Source organism: Brassica napus, chromosome C4 (genome assembly GCF_020379485.1).
Source record: "Brassica napus cultivar Da-Ae chromosome C4, Da-Ae, whole genome shotgun sequence".
In the NCBI taxonomy this organism is placed as follows: Eukaryota; Viridiplantae; Streptophyta; class Magnoliopsida; order Brassicales; family Brassicaceae; genus Brassica; species Brassica napus.
In genome coordinates, this window is record NC_063447.1 from 36,450,213 (window position 1) to 36,471,902 (window position 21,690).

General features: G+C 36.1%; 2 protein-coding genes across 2 annotated transcripts; both read left to right on the top strand.

Moving 5' to 3' along the window:
* Positions 1-15,754: 15,754 nt before the first annotated feature.
* Positions 15,755-19,014, top strand: LOC106431371 (probable sucrose-phosphatase 3a). The gene is made up of 8 exons (XM_013872167.3): positions 15,755-16,089; positions 16,169-16,471; positions 17,044-17,145; positions 17,242-17,436; positions 17,522-17,812; positions 17,957-18,143; positions 18,536-18,582; positions 18,680-19,014. Exons 1-8 carry the CDS (start codon positions 16,030-16,032, stop codon positions 18,767-18,769), a joined length of 1,275 nt encoding a protein of 424 aa, XP_013727621.1. The 5' UTR covers positions 15,755-16,029; the 3' UTR covers positions 18,770-19,014.
* A 227-nt stretch (positions 19,015-19,241) lies between these two features.
* Positions 19,242-21,401, top strand: LOC106431369 (protein trichome birefringence-like 36). The gene is made up of 5 exons (XM_013872165.3): positions 19,242-19,618; positions 20,152-20,323; positions 20,401-20,582; positions 20,686-20,835; positions 20,922-21,401. The coding sequence occupies exons 1-5, from the start codon at positions 19,299-19,301 to the stop codon at positions 21,235-21,237; spliced, it is 1,140 nt and encodes a 379-aa protein (XP_013727619.1). The 5' UTR covers positions 19,242-19,298; the 3' UTR covers positions 21,238-21,401.
* The last annotated feature ends 289 nt before the right edge of the window (positions 21,402-21,690 follow it).

The window sequence follows — 21,690 nt, forward strand, 5'->3', positions numbered from 1 at the left end:
ATTCATTGACGAGGTGGAAAGGCAGTTAGATAAAAAGGTTAAAATAGTGAGATCTGATAGAGGTGGTGAATTTTATGGAAAATTCGATGAAAGTGGACAATGTCCTGGTCCATTTGCAAAATTACTTGAAAGTAGGGGCATATGTGCACAATACACAATGCCTGGTACTCCTCAGCAGAATGGTGTAGCTGAGAGGCGGAACCGTACCTTAATAGAGATGGTTAGGAGCATGTTGAGTAATTGCTCATTACCCCTTTCTTGTGGATATATGCATTAAGAACTGCAACGTATGTGCTGAACCGGGTTCCTAGTAAGGCAGTTCCTAAGACTCCTTATGAGCTGTGGACGGGAAGGAAACCTAGTTTAAGACATCTACGTGTGTGGGGTTGTCCAGCAGAAGTAAGGCTATATAATCCACAAGAAAAGAAACTTGATTCTAGGACTGTCAGTGGATTTTTCATTGGCTATCCTGAAAAATCAAAGGGGTATACATTTTATTGTCCTAACCATAGTACGAGAATAGTTGATTCGGGTAATGCTAGGTTCATTGAAAACGGTGAAACTAGTGGGAGTGGTGAACCACGAAAAGTGGACATTAATGAAGTTCAGGTTGAAGTTCCTTCACCTGTAGTTCCACCTGAAGTAGTTGTTCCTATTGTTGCATCAGACTCTAATGACACAATAGGACAACATAATGATGAGCCAATCCCACTAGCTGAAAATACTGTTGATGAACATGTCATAATTCAAGAAGAGAATAGTGAACCACAAATACCTTTAAGGCGATCTGGAAGAGAAAGAAGATCCGCCATTTCAAACGATTACGTGGTTTACACTATTGAAAATGAATGTGACTTAAGCATCGATGACGATCCGATCTCATTCAAAATGGCCATGGAAAGTGACAATTCTGAAGAGTGGTTTGATGCCTCAAAAGAAGAAATGAAATCTATGGATGATAATCATGTATGGGACTTAGTAGAGTTGCCCGATGGTTTCAAAACCATTGGTTGTAAATGGGTCTATAAGACTAAACGTGACTCGAAAGGTAAACCTGAAAGACGCAAGTCTCGCCTTGTTGCTAAAGGTTTCACCCAAAAAGATGGCATTGACTATAAAGAGACCTTCTCTCCAGTTTCAAAGAAGGATTCTCTTAGAATTGTTTTGGCTTTGGTGGCTCATTATGATCTTGAGCTTCACCAGATGGATGTGAAAACCGCCTTTCTGAATGGAGATCTTGAGGAGGAAGTATATATGGACCAACCAGAAGGATTCGTGGTCACAGGAAAAGAAAATTTGGTGTGTAAGCTGAGAAAGTCAATATATGGACTAAAACAAGCTTCTCGACAATGGTATATAAAGTTTAACGATACCATCACATCATATGGTTTTGTAGAGATCATTGTTGATCGATGTATCTACATTAAGATCAGTGGGAGTAAGTTTGTGATTTTAGTCCTATATGTTGATGATATTTTGCTTGCTGCAAATGACATGAGTATGTTACATGATGTGAAGAAGTATCTCTCTAAGAACTTTGAAATGAAAGATATGGGTGAGGCATCTTATGTGATCGGGATAGAAATATTTCGTGATAGATCACAAGGACTGTTAAGTTTGTCTCAGGAAGGATATATCAATAAGATCTTAAAGAGATATAAAATGGAGAAATGCTCTGCAGGAATAACTCCAATTCAGAAGGGGGACAAGTTCAGTAAAATGCAATGTCCTAAAAATGAATTGGAGCGTAAAGAAATGGAAAGAATTCCCTATGCATCGGTGGTTGGGAGTTTGAACTATGTTCAAACATGTACTCGACCTGATATCAACTTTGCTGTTGGAATGTTGGGTCGATATCAAAGTAATCCCGGAATGGACCACTGGAAAGCTGCAAAGAAGGTTCTCAGGTACTTGCAAGGCACCAAGGAGAACATGCTTACATATAGGAGATCTGATCAGCTGGAAGTTATTGGATATTCAGATTCAGACTATGCCGGATGCGTTGATAGCAGAAAATCGACGTTTGGCTACTTGTTCCTATTAGCTGGGGGAGCAATATCATGGAAGAGTGGAAAGCAGTCTGTCATTGCTACTTCCACTATGGAGGCTGAATTTGTGGCATGCTTTGAGGCCACAATTCATGCACTATGGCTGCGGAACTTTATCTCAGGGCTTCGGATTGTCGACACTATAGCCAAGCCGCTGAGAATTTACTGCGATAATTCTGCAGCTGTCTTCTTTTCGAAGAACGAAAAGTACTCGAAGGGTGCTAAGCACATGGAGTTAAAGTACCTGTCTGATAAAGAAGAAGTTCAGAAACAGAGAGTGTCATTCGAGCACATAAGGACGGACATGATGGTAGCGGATCCGCTAACTAAAGGTTTACCACCCAAGGCGTTCAATGGCCATGTAGAACGTATGGGTATTATAGATAAGGCTTTGCTATTTTAGTTATGGGATGCTCATTATGTATTTGACACTGAGAATTCACATAAAATTATGTTTCTGATTTATTTATTATGTTATCATTAAAGTATGTGTATACACTTATGGTTTGTAGATAACATATGGTTGGTTTGAGAAATAAAAGTTCTTCTCATATAAGGATTGATATAAAATTAGAATTGATTTGTGATACATGGAAGGGACTATGTCGTTTAATGGCATACAACCGCCATGATTCGATCAATCCAAATTTTAGTAAAGATCAAGTGAACTTGATAGAAAAGTGCACATTAAAGTTATTGAACCCTTAAGTCGATACAAAGGTCAAGTGGGAGAATGTAAGAATATTTTATATTTTATGTGACCTATGTATCTATTGGTTTAATATAAAATTCAAGTTCATATATTGATGTTTTTAGATTCTAATATAAAAGATGATACCGTGATGGATCGGTTTCGATTAAAGAGTTAGAATCCGGGTGTATTGATAACCCTCCTACTTTACCTTATATTCATAAATGTCTTTAATCTCATAATTATATGCATATATGTTATATACATTAAGTAATGGTATATAATATATATCAGTATACGTGTGTTACGGTTATTATAATTGTGAAGAGTTGTGTTGCAACACACAACCCTTTGACTAATATAAAAGCCTCGTGTGCATTGTCTTTTATGTACGTAAGAAAACGAGTCTCTCTAAACACACAAAACAACAATACTGATTATCAAAAGGAGAGATTAAGGAAGGTTTGGGATTTCTTGTCCATCAAGGAAATCACCAAAAGGAGAAGGTTAAAGAGGAGAACATCAATTGGTGGGGTTGCATCCAAGCATGGATCAAGGTTAGTGTTTCTACCTTCTTTAGAAATGTGTTAGGGTTGAATTAAATCAAATCTAGATCAGTTCTTGGTGTAGATTTCATAATTGAAATCATAAAAGTTAATCTTACAGACGACTGAGACGCGAAGATTGTTGATGATGTGCCATGATGGCCACAGTGAAGACGAAGACGAAGACGATGATGACAACAAGAGTGAAGATCCTCTTGGCTTCACTTCCACATCCAAGCTCATCCAATCACTTTGCGATAACTAACCCTACAACACACTACCTATAAATCAATCACGCAAATCGAATCAGCCATTCCGAAATTGAATATCGAAAGCTTTTTTTTTATATAGTAATTCGATTTGCTCGGGAGGGGATGGCCGTTTCTCATCGTCATCCTCGTGATTTTCTAGGGAAAATTCGAGGAAGAAAGGAAAGGAAAGGAAACAAATTAGGGTTAGTGTTGTTACCTGGTTAGGCTGCGAGGTATTCAAGAGCAGAGAATGCTTCTGCTGATGATATATAGTACTGGTTGGTTCCTTCTTCCTCTTCCTCCTCATTTCTTTTAGCACCCCGAACCAGAAAGAAATTTGGAAAATAAAATAAAAATAATTAAAAAAACAAATCGGAGAAAACACGTTCCTTTTTCGTCCGTTGGGAATTAAACCGTTTTTCTCGTAACTATGCCAAAAATAGAAGTTATCGTTTCTTTTATATGTGATTTTTTAATTTAGACCATCGTATAAAAAATTTATTAAATGTAATTTATTAAACTAATAATATATAAAAAAATTTGAATTACTTTAATCATAATATTTTTTTGATATCTTTTCATTTTCATTTTAAATATAAATATCCATAATATTAAAATAAAAATCATGATTTCTTTTATGCGTGATATTTTATTTTTGACTATCTACTAGAAATTGATCACATTTAAGTTTCCCTATCAATAATTATGTTATTATTAATAGTATCTTAAGGGGGTGTATTCAACTGAGATTTTTAGGTGATTTGTGTTAAAATGACAAATCCACTATTATTGAAAAGTGAATTTTAAAAACTCATTTAAATCCACTGTTATTGAACTTGACATTTTATAAAGTACTCTGAAATCCACTATTATTGAAAATATTTTTAAGTTGTGGAATTTTAAAGTTTCCAGGTGATTTAAGGGGGTGTATTCAATTGAGAATTTTAGGTGATTTGTGTCAAAATGACAAATCCACTGTTATTGAAACATGAATTTTAAAAACTCATTTAAAATCCAGTGTTATTGAACTTAACATTTTATTAAGTACTCTGAAATCCACTGGTATTGAAAATATTTTAAATTGTAGAGTTTTAAAGTTTTCAAGTGATTTTAGAGTGTTTGGATGGAGTTTCTTAGTTAAAAAAAAGAAAACTCAAATCTCATGGTTTTAGGTGATATTCTAGAGTGGTTTAACAAAAATCATTTTATTCTCTGCAATTCGTTAAAATCATCTAAAACCTAATTAAAAGTCAAATCACCTCAAATTTTAGATTGAATACATCCCCGAAAGAATGTTTGAGTGGAGTTTCTTAGTTAAAAAAATTTAAACTCAAATCTCATAGTCTTAGGTGATATTCTAGAGTGGTTTAACAAAAATCATTTTATTCTCTGCAATTCTTTAAAATCATCTAAAACCTCGTTATAAATTATATCACCTCAAATTTTAGATTGAATACACTCCCCTTAATGTTCACATCAATATATTGAAACATCACAAAACGTCACAATTTTTACTCTTCCTTAAAACACGTTTAACTAACCTAAACCGTCTATGAATGCTACTGTCAAAACCCAAACCTCTCTGCAACTTTAACATCGACTCAGACACAAGTGATTCACGTTTGTTTCATACACTACAAGAAAACACATGCTTAACGACGAAAATTAACGAGGAAAAACAATCCTCGTAAATTTGCGTCGAATTTACGACGAATTTACGTGAAAAACTAAAGTCATCGTTATTTCCTCGTAACGTAACGACAAAACTGTTTCGTCGTAAAGTGGATGTAATTTTACGAGTATTTTACGAGGAAAAACTATTTCCTCGTAAATACGACGTAAATTTTGCGTGGTATTTACGAGGGAATAGTTTACGTGTATTTAGCGAGGAAATTTTTGAATCCACCAACTTCATAGGTGTTACACGTTTTTTTTGCCCACCTAATTAATTTTCGTTGTAAATTCATAGCAAAATTACAACTACCAGATTCGAATTTTCCTATAAATATGGATGTTTGAACATCATTTTAAACACACCAACAACAAAAAACGTGAAAGAAAAAAAATGGCTGGCTCCGGGACTATTTACGAGTTGCGGAAGTGGATGTATATGCATAGAGATGCTAACGGGAGAGTGACGAAAGAATACCTTGCGGGTCTGGAGACATTTATGCATCAAGCAGATTCAACACCGCTCGCCCAAGAAAGTGGTAAGATGTTCTGTCCTTGTCGGAAATGCAACAATTCGAAACTGGCAAACCGTGAAAATGTTTGGAAGCATTTAATAAATAGAGGTTTCACGGCAAATTACTATATCTGGTTTCAACATGGAGAAGGTTTTAATTATGATCAGAATGAAGCTAGTAGTAGTAATAGCAATTTTCAGGAAAAAGAACCGGTTGATCATCATTTGCATAATGAACATAGTTACCATCAGGAGGAGATGGTAGATTATGATAGGGTTCATGATATGGTAGCTGATGCATTCGTAGCTCATGATGAAGATGAAGAACCTAATATAGATGCAAAAAAGTTTTACGAAATGTTAAACGCGGCGAATCAACCACTTTACAGTGGTTGTAGAGAAGGTCTCTCTAAATTGTCGTTAGCTGCTAGAATGATGAATATTAAAACTGATCACAATCTACCTGAAAGTTGCATGAACGAATGGGCGGACTTGTTTAAAGAGTATTTGCCGGAAGACAATGTGTCTGCTGATTCTTATTATGAGATTCAGAAACTGGTTTATAGTCTTGGGTTGCCTTCGGAGATGATAGATGTTTGCATCGACAACTGCATGATCTATTGGGGAGATGATGAGAAGCTAGAAGAATGTCGATTCTGCAAGAAGCCACGATTCAAGCCGCAAGGACGGGGACGTAATAGGGTACCGTACCAAAGGATGTGGTACCTACCAATTACAGACAGATTGAAAAGATTGTATCAATCAGAGCAGACTGCTGGAAAGATGAGATGGCATGCCGAGCATACTCAGACGGATGGTGAGATGACTCATCCATCAGATGCAAGAGCCTGGAAACATTTCAACAAAGTACATCCAGATTTCGCTAGCAATATCCGGAATGTGTATCTCGGATTATGCACAGATGGATTTAGTCCGTTCGGAATGTCAGGGAGACAATATTCATTGTGGCCAGTCTTTCTTACTCCATACAACCTGCCACCGGAGATGTGCATGCAACGGGAGTTACTATTCTTGACCATATTAATACCTGGTCCGAACCATCCAAAAAGGTCCCTGGATGTTTTCCTACAACCACTGATAAAAGAGTTGAAGGATTTGTGGTCAACAGGGGTGAGGACGTATGACTGTTCAACGAAGACGAATTTTACGATGCGAGCGATGCTTTTGTGGACCATAAGTGATTTCCCTGCCTATGGGATGTTGTCTGGATGGACTACACATGGGAGATTAGCTTGTCCATATTGTAATGGAACGACAGATGCGTTTCAACTGAAGAATGGTAGGAAGACAAGTTGGTTTGATTGTCACCGTCGATTTCTTCCCATTGGCCATCCTTACCGAAGAAACAAGAATTTGTTTAGGCACAAAAGGGTTGTGAGAGACACTCCTCCTCCATATCTAACTGGAGAACAAATTGAAGCGCAAATCGACTACTACGGAGCTAACGAAACAGTTCGTTGGGGTGGTAATTGGCATGTCCCTCGTAATATGCCAGATTCTTACGGTGTTCATCACAACTGGCACAAGAAGAGTATATTTTGGGAGTTGCCATATTGGAAGGATCTTCTTCTGCGCCACAACCTCGATGTGATGCATATAGAGAAGAATTTCTTTGAGAACATCATGAATACAATATTGAATGTCCCAGGGAAGACAAAAGACAACATAAAATCGAGGTTGGACTTGCCGGATATTTGCTCAAGAAGCGAGTTACATATTAAAAGCAATGGACAAGTTCCCGTTCCGATATTCAGATTATCTTCAGAAAAAAAGTCGGTGTTGTTCAACTGGGTGGCATCAGAAGTGAAGTTCCCCGATGGGTATGTTTCGAATCTCTCTAGATGTGTTGAAAAGGGTCAAAAGTTCTCCGGGATGAAGAGTCATGATTGTCATGTATTTATGCAACGACTACTGCCCTTTGCATTTGCGGAGCTACTTCCAACAAACGTACATGAAGCACTTGCAGGTACGTAGTGTATTATATCACAATAATTTACAAAATAATATATGACTAACAATGTGTTTAATTTTTTTTTGAATATAAAAGGCATTGGAGCATTTTTCAGGGATCTGAGCACACGCACTCTTAAAGAAGAAGTTGTGGAACAGCTTCAGGAGAACATTCCCATCTTATTGTGCAACTTGGAGAAGATATTTCCTCCCGGATTTTTTGACGTCATGGAGCATCTAGCTGTCCACCTCCCATATGAGGCATTGCTTCGTGGACCTGTACATTACGGATGGATGTATCAGTATGAGCGAGCCATGAAATATTTGAAGGGAAAAGCAAAGAACCTCGCCAAAGTTGAAGGTTCTATAATTGCTGGAAGTTTGACGGAAGAAGTTTCTCACTTCACATCGTACTACTTTGCGTCAAAAGTACGTACACGGAGAAGAGCTCCAAGAAGATATGATGATGGTGGTGTTGCGCCAACATATGCAGTTGCTGGTGTTCCAGACATCTTTAGCCAGATTGGGCGACTCGGTGGGAAGTCTAAAGAGGTTTGGTGGTCGAGTGAACAAGACGCTCATAGTGCACACACCTATATTCTACTCAATTGCGAAGATCCATTGATGCGTTATTTTGAAAGGTAACATATATTGACACTTCGAAACACATATAAGTATAATTAATTGTATAATTGCGAGAGATTCATTCCTATAAAATGTGATTTTACAGCCTATTTGTTTCTCAAGTCGAAGAAACATTTCCTGGTATATCCACAAGTGACGTAGACAAAAGGAAAGATCAACACTTCATTAAGTGGTTGCGGAATCAGGTATTAACTAAAACTTTTTTTTCATACATTATATGTATTTCATTAACATTCTCTTTATTTTTGCAGGTTGATTATGACGACGACGATGCAGATTATTCTAAGTGGTTACACGAAGTAATTCAATCTCCACTTGTAAAGGTCACCACATCACAGATGTATTTCACACGAGGCTATACTTTTCATACATATGACTATGGTAGACAGCGGGCGACCAGTAACTATGGAATATGTGTGAAAGGGGAAACAGATTTCTACGGGATCTTGACGGAGATTATTGAAGTCGAATTTCCAGGGATACTGAAGCTGAAATGCGTCCTCTTCAAATGTGAATGGTTCGACCCCGTCGTCAACAGAGGTGTTCGGTCTAACAAATTTGGTGTAGTTGATGTCAACGGTGGACGAAGGTACAACAAATTCGAGCCTTTCATCTTAGCTTCACAAGCAGACCACGTTAGCTTCCTTCCATACCCTCGGATGAGAGATTCAGGTATAAATTGGTTAGCAGTAATCAAAGTTACACCTCGAGGACGAATCATCAGTGGAGAAGAACCACCATTGCAAGAAGAACAGATAAATGAAGTTGAGGAACCTGAACAAGAAATTGATGACATCCTTCTCATTGATCCGCATAATCACGAGTACGAAGATCTTACCGATGATGCCACAGACGAAGCTGTTGAAGACGAGTTTAATGAAAATGATGATGTTTCTAGTGATGACGAGAATGTCGATGTATCCGATTGATGTATTTGTTTTATGAATAAGATGAGAGAGTTTGTTTTATGAATAAGATAATGTGGGGTTTGTTTTATGAATAAGATAATGTGGGGTTTTTGGTTTCGGGTTTGGGGTTTCGGGGTTTGGTGTTTCGGGTTTTGGATTTCGAGTTTCGGGTTTTGGGTTTCGGGTTTCGGGTTTCGGGTTTCGGGTTTCGGGTTTCGGGTTTCGGGTTTGGGGTTCTAGGGATTTAACCATAACACTCGTTAAAAATAACGACAAAACTTAAAATTAAATATGGGGTTTGGAATATATGAAGTAGAAAATTAAAGATGGGGGTTTGGGTTTCGGGTTTCAGGTTTCGGGTTTGGGGGTTGGGGTTTGGGTTTTGGGTTTCGGGTTTCGGGTATGGGGGTTGGGGTTTGGGGTTTCGGGTATGGGGTTTCGGGTTTGGGTTTCGGGTTTCGGGTTTCGGGTTTCGGGTTTCGGGTTTCGGATTCTAGGGATTTAAACATAACACTCGTTAATTCCACGTAAGCACAAATCGTCGTAAAGTCCTCGTATTCCAACGAGTAAATAACGACGAAGGACTCGTTAATTCCACGTAGGACTAAATCGTCGTAAATACCACGTAGGATGAATTCGTCGTAAAAACCACGTAGGATGAAATCGTCGTAAATATAACGTAACATAACGAGGAAATAACGACGAAACCTAAAAATAAATATGGAATATGGGATTTGGGGCTTGGGGTTTCAGGTTTCGGGTTTCGGGTTTGGGGTTTGGGGTTTTGGGTTTTGGGGTTTCGGGTTTTGGATTTCGGGTTTCGGGTTTCGGGTTTTGGGATTTCGGGGGTTTGGGGTTTCGGGTTTTGGATTTCGAGTTTCGGGTTTCGGGTTTCGGGTTTGGGGTTCTAGGGATTTAACCATAACACTCGTTAAAAATAACGACGAAACTTAAAATTAAATATGGGGTTTGGAATATATGAAGTAGAAAATTAAAGATGGGGGTTTGGGTTTCGGGTTTGGGGGTTGGGGTTTGGGGTTTCGGGTTTCGGGTTTCGGATTCTAGGGATTTAAACATAACACTCGTTAATTCCACGTAAGCACAAATCGTCGTAACTACCTCGTAGGATGAAATCGTCGTAACTACCACGTAAAATGATTTAAACAAAACACTCGTTAATTCCACGTAAGCACAAATCGTCGTAAAGACCACGTAAACGGATTTATACATAAACCCGTTAATTCCACGTAAGTACAAATCGTCGTAAATATCTCGTAGTGTACAAACTTGAAAAAAAAAGGAAAAGGAGAAAAATACCAGATTAACATGTGGCAAGACTTCCAGCAATTATAATACGTAAGTCTCGCCCACATGAATTCTAATATCTTCTCCTTTTCCTATTTTTTTCAAATATTTATAATTTGAATAGGATTTTTTTGAGGATTGTGATTTGAGATAAGGTGTGATTTGGGAGTTTGTGTGTGGTTTGAGAGTGAGAGTTGTGGGTATATTTATAGGAAAGCAAGCCTCGTTAATTCCTCGTAAAGTAAATCGTCGTTAATACCTCGTATAAAAAAACACGGGCCTTTGTGATTACTCGCAATTTCCTCGTAAAAAAAAAAGACGGGCCTTTGTAACTGCTCGCTATTTCGTCGTAAACTTACGAGGAATTTGCGGCGATATGTAATCTTATATATACACCCGAGCGCTCACTCTTTCTTTCCTCTCTACTTCCTCTCTACTTCCTCTCCATTTCGTAGCAATGGTAAGCCTCTCTGATTCCTCTCTAATTTGGTTAGTTTAGGATAGATTAGGTGGTTAGTATAGGGAATTTAGATAGGTTTGCGGATTTTATGTTATTTAGTGTTGATTAGGTGGATAATGTTGGGAAATATATTGTTGATGTTAATTTTAAAAATTTCATTTTTTTCCCAGGTTCGAAAAGGAAGACTTACTGCCCATTACAGAGAGATCTTCGGTGAGCCGGGTAGTCGTTTAGACCCGGCCTCTTCTTCCGCTCCCAGTTCTTCGGGCCAGGAGACTGTCCCCGAGACTCAGTACACTCAGAGAGTCTCTGGGTCTACTTCTTCTAGTGCACCATCGGCTCCTCATGTGCCTCCTCCGATGGCACCTCCGATGGTCGCCGATATTCATCCTGATCTGATGGTGCCTCCGAGTGCTCCTTACTCGCAGTACACTGTAGAGGACATTCTCAGTCTGCCAGGCAGAGAAGGTTTACCAGTCATCGACCCAGACCGACCGGACGGAACGTTGTGGTATGTTGCATTAATTTTTTTTTAATTCGTTTAAATTTCTTTTATAACATTAAAAATAATTTATATTTTAAATTTGTATTTTCCAGGTGGGGGGTTGACGGATGTCTTGCATCGGACGTAACCGACACGATCAAGGGTTACTTCTCCATGGCACATCCAAACTGGAGTAAGACGCCTCACTACGTCAGAAAGACGTGGTTCAAAATTTACGCTGTAAGTTTCTATTAATTAATTATATATATTTTAATTTTTTCATGATTTATATATATACTTTCTAAAAAACTAATTGTTAATTTATTTTTTCCAACAGCAAAAATATAATTGGGCCTTGGGGATCACTGAGAGGGTGAGGAAGAAGTTTAACGCGAAAGCGAAAGTTCGCTTGTTGGACACGGTCTCCAACTGGAAGGGTGACTGGATCGTGAAGGGGTATGAGCGTGGCAAACCCGCTGAGCTCACCACGGATGTGTGGGATGGCCTCATCCGTTATTGGCGCCTTCCTGATTCCATTAGAATCGCCCAGGCTTGCTCTAACTCCCGTAACACGGTCGATGAGCACGGGAACGGGCCGATGCTTCACACTACGGGCCAAAAACCCCACGCCGGTGTCCGTTTGGAAATGGTAATTAAATATTTTATTAAATAATTTTTTTAATATATATATTAATTTATTCTAACTTTCTTAAATGTTTTTTAGGCCAAAGAGACGGGACATCTCCCGTCTCTTATGGAACTTTACGAGAGGACCCACAAGAACAAGGCGGGCGTATTTGTAGATGGCAAGTCCGAGCAAATCTACAACGACGTAGTTGCTCGGGTTGAAGACCGCCAGACTCAGCTGACCCAGCAATCTACCGACGGATTACCCGTCACCTTATCCACACTTGAAGTGGATAAGATTTACGAGGAGGTAAATTTTCAAAAAAATTAATTTTTTATTATTCATTTAATTTAACTTTAAATTTTTACTTACAATATTTATTTTTTGTTTTTAAGGTTGTCCCCAAAAAAAAAAGGACGGACGTTGGGTATTGGTTCCGTCAACGATGTTCCGAGAGCGACATCGTCTTATGGTCAGCGACGGGATGATGAAGTCACTGAGCTGCGTAGAGAGTCCGCTCAGCTGCGTAACGAGTTGACCGCGACAAAATCTCGTATGGGTGGAGTCGAGGGCTTCTTGGACGTTATTGCGGCCACAAATCCGGAATGGGAGTCCATGTTGAGGAACATGCGACAACAACATCCCATTCAAGGCGAGTCATCCGACGTACATAACGAGGCGGATGTTACGAGGAGGAGTGATGAATTCTACCGGGCGATGAACGACCCTTAGTTTTTATTTTTGGTTGCTGTATTATATAAATTCAAAACTTATTTATATATTAAATATTTTCATATTGATTTATTTTTATTTTGAATTTTAATTTATTATTAAATTAAATAATTTTAATTATTTTTTAATTATATTTTTAAATTCTGTAAAATAATAAAAACGAAGTAAATTCGTAGCCAATGTACGACCTCTTTACGTGGAAACCTCACGAGGAAATGACGAGAAACATTTAACGAGTATTTTACGAGGAATCATTTACGAGGAAATAACGAGGAAAAGTTTACGACCATTTTACGAGGAAATCATTTCGTGGTTGTTACGTGTATTTTACGAGGAAACTCTTTCAAGGTATTTGCGTGTAGGTTACGAGGAACTATTTTCGAGGTATTTACGAGGTATTATAGCGACGTCCTTACGTGGAATATTGACGTGGTCTTTACGACGAAACGTCCTACTTCGTCTTTACGACGAAATATATTCCTCGCTAAGTTACGACGAATTAGCGAGGAAATATGTGTTACGACAGACGTGTAACGAGCAAACGCGTTTCCTCGCTAATTCGTCGTAAAGCCTCTTTTACGACGAATTAGCGAGAAAAACCGCCCTCGTTAAGATTATGTTTTCTTGTAGTGATAATGTATCTCCAAACAAAGCATGAAAGGAGTTGCTGCTACGTACGTAAACGCACAGTCACATATGCCGATCAAAAGTAACAGAAATCAATTGACCACCATAATATTACGCTAGCAAGTGCTTTTGTATGAGAATTCACACACAACAATCTAGCCATAAATTTCTAATTGACAATCGAATAAGCTTATATTGTTTTTAGCCTTGAATATGTGCACTTGAACGTGTTTCTTTCATTAACCATTACGTTATTTGATTGTTAGTCTTGAACAAGGACATTTGCTAACAATTTTATTACTTAATAACCTAAACACAGTGAGCATTTGGAGAAGATGAACATGGTACAACTATAAATTTAAATATGAAAATCTGATATAAAATAATTAATGTAAATTAATATAACATATATATTTGATAAAAAAATATTGTTCACTTAATATGTGTTTATTCATTAAACTAAAACAACTTTTGTCATACATATAAAAATTGAATAAAATTATATGCCAAGAATATCGTGACTACAACCATAATTTAAAACTATTTTCTTAGAACATACTGTAGATCCTCAGTCTATAGGTGGTTTTCTTCTTTTTCTTCTTCTATGTGTTTTAGTAACATACTAGATTCTTATCCAAATGGCCGATATATTTTTTGTTTAAATTTTTTTATTAGAAATTTAATTTCATATATATGTTTTTTTGTAATCATATTTTTGTTTTTCTAATAATCATATTTGTGTTTTTCTATGTAATCATATTTGTGTATAGTATTTTTTAAAAAGTTATTTGCAAGAAGTATTGATAATTGTATTGAATTTGTGATGTTGCATAACTATACACTTGTGTTATAGCCATTTCATGCATTAATTTTGAATTTTATTTCTAAACAGTTATATATATATATATATATATATATTATAAAATTAACAAAGTATAGTTACAATTTTGTTTAGTAATCAAATAGTAATTAAATATTTGTAATTATATGTTTTCCATTAAATTTTCATCATTTGATTTTATATATAATGATTTATAAAATGATACATATAATAATTTGTCATGCAATTGAAAGTAGGTTTGTAATGTTTGACCCAATATAAATGAAAAGCCTACTTTAATTGTTAAAAACCAGTCCTAGTTATTTAAAAATCGTAAAGCCTAATTGGTAAACAAAACCTAGAAAATAAAATCTAAGTTTAACCATTAAATATGTCGATTGAAGTATTATAGTAAAGGCGGTTTCGATGCAATCCCAGATTTTTTCTCGTCGTTATTTAATGTTAGTTTTTGTTTGATTATCCCGATTATTATGCAGTTGAAGTGTTGGTTACACCCACAATATATAATTTTTTTAATATATAATTTGATGTAGTTAGTATTTTTTTAAGTATAAATTGTTAAAAAAATTATATGGACTAAACTTTTATCAACCGGGCATGTTCCTGTTTAAATATAACTAGATTTTGATCCGCACAACCGTGCGGGTGATTATTTTATTTTTACACACATAATTATTTGTTTTACATGATTAATTGTAATATTTACCATATTACTGATTGTTTAATATAACATTTTAATACACAACAATTTTATAGTTCACATGCAATAATTTAATTTATTTGTTTTAAATTTTTCATATTTTAAATCATGTGATACAAAATTCTAAATTGAAAAATTTTACTAGTGAAAGATCAAAAAAATTATTGTAAAATATTATATTAAATTAATATCGCAGATTAATACAAAAATGTACATGTGTTTAGTTATAATTAGAAAATTAGTTAGATATTTTAAATTTTTGTTTTAGTTAAAATAAAAATAAATTTAATTTTAAAATAAACACGACGTTAACTAAATATTTAAAAGTTTTGTTTAAGTGAAAAACGAATATACATTTATGTTAAACAAACACGAAATTACTTAAATATTTAAAAGGTTTATTTTAATAGAAAATGATATATATATATATATATATTTATATTGTAAATAAAAAGATATAAAAAGATTTTACTCAGATATAATTTTAGAGTAAATATAGGAATATCTATTTGATTTGTTTGTCTTAGAATAATTCAAATAATTTAAATATTTATACAAAAATTAATTTTAACAACTTTCTAAGGGGTGGTCCAAATTAAAAAATCACACATTAATTAAGTCATGACTTCTCTTTTAATAGAATAGATAGATAATCTGTTTTTTACTAAAAATCCACTGTCAAAGAAAAAGGCATAGTAAAAATATATTTCATCTTTGTTTCAGTAATTCCTCTAGTGACAACCATTTGGGACCCTAATCTTCTGAATATATTTTTTTTTTGAATATAATTATAGTCTTCTGAATATAATTAAAAACAACAATTTATGACTAAACGTATAAAAATCAACTCTTGTTTATATATCATCAGCAAAGTTTTTTAATATAGTTTTTAGAAAACCTGTCGCTGTATATAAATGAAGTCTTGGTACATTAAGTCAAAATCCCATTGAAGTGTTCTAAGGGAAGAAGCAAAGAACAGAGCAAAACATCTCAAGCTTGTGAAAAACGATGGATAGGCTTGATGGACCACCACGTCTCATACTAGTTGCTGATCTCGACTGCACGTTGGTATGTTCCTGATTCGTCTGACGATACTTATGGTTTCAATAATCTTTTTTAGAATCAGATATATGCCTCAAATGCTTAGGTTGATCACGATGATCCTGAAAACACACATCTCCTTAGATTCAACGCGCTATGGGAAGCTCACTATCGCCATGACTCATTGCTTGTTTACTCCACCGGAAGGTCTATGCTTTCTTACTTGAATCTAGGGAAGAAGAAACCGTTGTTGACTCCGGACATCGCCATAACTTCAGTCGGTTCTGAGATAGCATACTGTGGCGAGTTGGTAGTGTTTGATGATGTTTGGGTGGCTCGTTTGAGTGAAATGTGGAACAGAGACATTGTCGTCGAGGAAACTTCTAAGTTCCCTCAACTTGAGCCGCAGGTATACACTACAATGTGTTGCCGTGTGAGTATTTGATATCAATAGTCCTTGCTGCGTTGACTTTTACTTTCTGTTTAAGGTGAAGAGAAGCATCTCTTTAACATTACAATGTGTTTGGTATGTTGCCAAAGATAGTTGTGTAGAAGCATTAACATGGCCAGTTTTGCGCACATCCGAATGAAATATTCACGTTGGTCCCCAGATACTAAAGAATTATTTTACATAGTCGCTTAGTCGCCAAATTTTTTAAAAGAATTTATAAAATTAACCTTAAAATGTTATGGCCTTCTAAATTTTAGATCAGGCCATGAGCATTAACCAATTTTGTAAGGATATCTTATATAGTTTAGACAGTTGTTATGGTCTCTATATTATCTAAGGGTTTCTGCATTGGAATAAAGGCATATATATAGATGAAGCTGATTGTGGTGTAGTCCACCAAACATATATGGAAAGTTCCTATTTTAGTATATAACGTTAGATCTTGATGCCAGCTTCAGAGTTTTGCTTTGCTCTTTGGACACCCTGATTTGAATTGCTATGTTGTATCTCTTGCTGAATCTGTTTTATAGCCAGAGAGGAGTCAAGAGCAGCACAAGGTGAGTTTTTATGTGGAAAGAGAACATGCTGTGGAAATAATGAAGGTTCTCCCAGGAATATTAATGGAGCGTGGGGTGAGACTTTTTTTTGTACCTCTCATGTGAATTTTAATGGTTATTCTTGTCATAGATTGTTCCTTTTGGTGCCGATGACGGTGATATTCTGTGTAGGTTGATGTGAAGATGGTTTATAGCAACGACTACGCTTTCGATGTTTTACCAGGAAAATCTGGCAAAGGAGGAGCTCTGACTTATCTACTTGAAAAGTTGGAGAATGAAGGGAAGCAGTCTTCTAACATACTTGTTTGTGGGGACTCTGGAAACGATGCTGAGCTTTTCAATATTTCTCAAGCATATGGTGTATTGGTTAGTTTCCTACTATTTTATTTTTTTTAAGTTGGAACATACTTGGTTGCGCTCTTTTAGTTGTGATGAAGTTTTACTGTTTAAGGTTAGTAACTCGCACAAAGAACTATTGCAATGGCATGAAGAAAATGCAAAGGACAACCCAAATATAATCCTTGCGTCCGAGAGATGTGCAGCTGGAATCATAGAAGCCTTACAAAGGTTTAATTTGGGACCGAGCTTCTCTCCAAGAGATGTTTTGGATGCTGAACATTTCCAAGAGGAAGTTTTGGATCCTGCTCATGAGGTGGTTCAGTTTTATTTATTTTACGAGAAATGGCGTTCTGGAGAGGTGGACAAGTCTGACAAGTGTTTGAAGAACTTAAAATCACTCTCTGTAAGATTGCTTCCTTTTTGCTTCTTAGAAAATGCTTCAACAATGTATTCATTTCAACAGTTCAAGTGTTCAAATCAATAATATGAAGATGTTCCCCTATTGTACATTAATTGGCTTAGTTGTTGTGCTTTTCCAATGTTTCAGAGTCCACTTGGTATATTTGTACATCCATCTGGAGTGGAGAAACCGATACATGAATGGATAGATGATTTAAAAACTTTACATGGGGAAGGGAAGGAGAAGCAGTTTCACATTTGGTTGGATAGAGTTTTGTTTTCTCATATCAGCTCAGACACATGGATTGTAAAATTTGACAAGCATGAGTTATCTGGTAAGAAGTCTAGTTACCATTTCAATTATATCATTTATAACATAGGAACAATCCTTTGAGCCAAGTATATTTTAAACCTTTATCTTGTTTGCTGTACCAAAATTACCAATCACCATTATCATATTATATTCATTTTCTTCTTCTGTTTATGTCATGCTTCATAGATTTTCTATGTGCCTACTATGAGGGAGGAAATGATTTAGCAGACACTACGGTCATCTAAACTGTTTTTGATGTGTTTATTACAAGTCAAATAGCACAAAGAGATTTCTAGGAACGTGTTAAGGATATGTTTGATCTTTGTTTCTTGAAGCTGGTAGAAAATATGTTGTTTTGGGAGTTTGCCTCCATGTTCTAATGTTTTGGTCTTATTTGTTTTTTATTGTATTCAGAGGGAAAAGTCCGGTCTTGTTCTACAAGAGTGTTATTGAGTTGTCAGGTAAACTTTATTCATGGTCCTTTTCAAGTTTTCAAACGAATTAGTTGACTTAAACAATATTGAAAAAAATCTGAAAATGGGGTTTAAACTGAGAAAGGAGGAAAAGCAAAAGCTGGCGTGGATGCACATCCACCAATCATGGTTAGCTGGTTTCTGTTCAGATGATCAAGAAACATGGATTTTCTGAATCTGTACCGTGACATTAAGATGATACCTGTTTGGGACAGGAGCTAACCAAAAGAGCATAGTGTTTTGTGTTTTACACATCTTGAAAAGTATTAAATAAGGAAAGATTGTGCCTGAATTGGTCTGTCTTAATTTGGATCACATTTGGTTTGTTTAGGACCCCTTAGGTCTCTACAACAAAACCTTTTCTTTGTTTTATGTATCTGATAACTCTTGGTTTGCTCCTACAAGGATTGTTTTGTACTATAGCAGTTTGGTTTGGTTCGGTTTTCTTAACCACGACGCGATCACTCGCGAATCCTGCCTCGGATACTGAAAATGAAATCTAAAAAGGATATGATGGAGATAAAATACACAAGTCACGGAACATGATTTAAAGCATAAAGTCTTTGTCTTAACTACTAATTATCACTACTTTCCGTAATTAACGCCTTTTCACTTTATCCATCTTTTCCTTGCTATCTTCTTTATAGTATTGTCTTTGTCCAAGCTCACTCACACTAGTCACTAGCTCAGTTAGTTTCCTCCAAATGGCTACCTTAAACACTCTCGTCTTCTTCTTCTTTTCTCTCTGTCTCATCCTTAGCAAGAAAGCATCGTCGCAGCTTGATGAGCTATGGCTGGTCGGGGACGACGATGACGATCCACTCAGGGCGTTGCAGACAAGGCATGAAAGGAGAGAGGAGAAATGCGATTACTCAGTGGGGAAATGGAGCTACGACGAAACGTACCCGCTCTATGACTCAAACTGTCCGTACCTGAGCTCTGCGCTAAGTTGCCAGAAAAATGGAAGGCCTGACTCTTATTACCAGAAATGGAGATGGGTCCCTAAGTCTTGCTCACTTTCAAGGCACACATCTACACTACTATCTATCTCTACTTCCTTTTTAACCAATTTAGGTTATTATATTGGCTCCCAATGGTAACTGCATGAGGACTAAATGGTATAAATTAAGATGATTAGAATGCAGACAGAAAATAGATTAATGTTTCAAGCAAAAAAAAAAGATTATTTTTTTCATTTCTTTACAGAGCAGTAAAACTAAGGTTAAGATATTATGAAATTGTGCTTAAATTTTTGAAATAAGGTGAATATATTATATCTGACTTTAGGTTATTATATTGGCTCCAAATAGTAAGTGCGTGTGGACTAAATGGTATAGAGATGATTATAATACAAATAGAAAATATATTAATGATTTCTTTTCTCTGCAATGTAATAAACTAAGGCTAAGATGTTATAAAATTGTGTTTAAAATTTTTGAAAATAAGGTTAATATTATGATCTAGTGATTTAATCCTCAGATAGTTTTTTTTATAACTAATTTGCAACTTTTATTCTTACCAAGGTAAGCTCTCTCTAATTGTGGATGTGGGGTTTAGGTTTGACGCATTGAAATTTCTGGGGGAAATGAGGCAAAAAAGAATAATGCTGGTAGGAGATTCAATAATGAGGAACCAGTGGGAATCTCTTGTATGTTTAGTACAGTCTGTGCTTCCCACTCATCGTAAGAAGCTCACTTACAATGGTCCTACAATGTCTTTCCATTCTCTGGTGACAATCTTTCTCTTTTGGATCACATTTACATAATTGTTTAGTAAAAAGCAACTAATAAGTTTGGTTACTAAAAGGACTTTGAGACATCAATTGAGTTCTGTTGGGCTCCTCTGCTTGTGGAACTCAAGAAAGGAAATGACCGTGAAAGAGTGTTACATTTGGACTCAATTGAAGACAATGCTAGATACTGGCGAGGTGTTGATGTTCTTGTGTTCGATTCTGCTCACTGGTGGACACACTCTCAGAAACGGAATTCGTAAGTCATCAACAAAACTTGCTCAGCTTTGGTTTAGATGCAAATGATTAAATATATATAACATTAAAGTTTTGACAATAACAAAAGTTATTGATGCTTTTAGGTGGGACTATTATAAAGATGGGAACAAGCTTTACAAAGCTATGAACCCAATGGTTGCTTATGAGAGAGGACTAACCACATGGGCTGAATGGGTTGAGATTAATCTTGATCCATCCAAAACCAAAGTCATTTTCCGCACAAGCTCACCAAGGTCTACTTCTCTTTCCAATCTCATAACATTAAATACATGAAAGCAAAGTTTGATCATGTAAACACAAAAAACTGTATCTTTGGCAGAGAGAGTGGTCAAAAGTGCTATAACCAGAGACATCCATTGCCTTCTTCTAGCGAACCACACGTTCCTCAACAATCAAGAGTGTTGAAAAAGGTTCTTATGAAAATGAAATACAGAGTGTATTTGCATGACATCACAACAATGTCGGCGTACAGGAGAGACGGGCATCCATCGGTGTTTAAGAGAGCAATGGGCGAGGAGGAGAAGCATCATCGTTTCGCTGGACCTTTGCCAGATTGTAGTCACTGGTGCTTGCCTGGTGTCCCAGATATTTGGAATGAGATGCTTTCTTCAATTATCTTAACCAAAGCTGCATGAGTTATGTGTCTGAGTTACTTATATGGTGTTGTTACTTGTATGAGTTATGACTTAGTCAGTGTTTGGAAAGGGAAGTCAGTGGTTTACTATATATAACTAGTATACCCTTTTCAAACTAAGAACCTAATAATCAAAGACAAGTGATGATAACAAGTACTTGAACTTGGCATGTTGCAGCAGTAGATGATAACTAGGTAATAACCCGCCTTTTCCGTGGGATGAAATTATTAATTTCGTTATTTTTAAGATAAAAAGACATTAGGTCGGTTTAATCTTGATATCGGTTCGGTTTTAGGTTAGTTTTTTTTGGTTTTAATCTACTAAATACAACTACCATTCTGAATCGATATTTATTTTTTTTATTCGGTTAAAATAATTGAGGTTTTTGGTTTTTCGATGATAACCAAAATCTATTATTATTTATTTGGTTTCATGTTATATTAATTTTAGACA

Coding starts and splice junctions, on each gene's coding strand:
- LOC106431371 (XM_013872167.3), top strand. CDS start 16,030: ATGGATAGGCTTGATGGACCACCACGTCTCATACTAGTTGCTGATCTC. Junction 17,146..17,241: donor GAATATTAATGGAGCGTGGG/GTGAGACTTTTT, acceptor TATTCTGTGTAG/GTTGATGTGAAGATGGTTTA. Junction 18,144..18,535: donor TGACAAGCATGAGTTATCTG/GTAAGAAGTCTA, acceptor TATTGTATTCAG/AGGGAAAAGTCCGGTCTTGT.
- LOC106431369 (XM_013872165.3), top strand. CDS start 19,299: ATGGCTACCTTAAACACTCTCGTCTTCTTCTTCTTTTCTCTCTGTCTC. Junction 20,324..20,400: donor CAATGTCTTTCCATTCTCTG/GTGACAATCTTT, acceptor GGTTACTAAAAG/GACTTTGAGACATCAATTGA. Junction 20,836..20,921: donor TTCCGCACAAGCTCACCAAG/GTCTACTTCTCT, acceptor TATCTTTGGCAG/AGAGAGTGGTCAAAAGTGCT.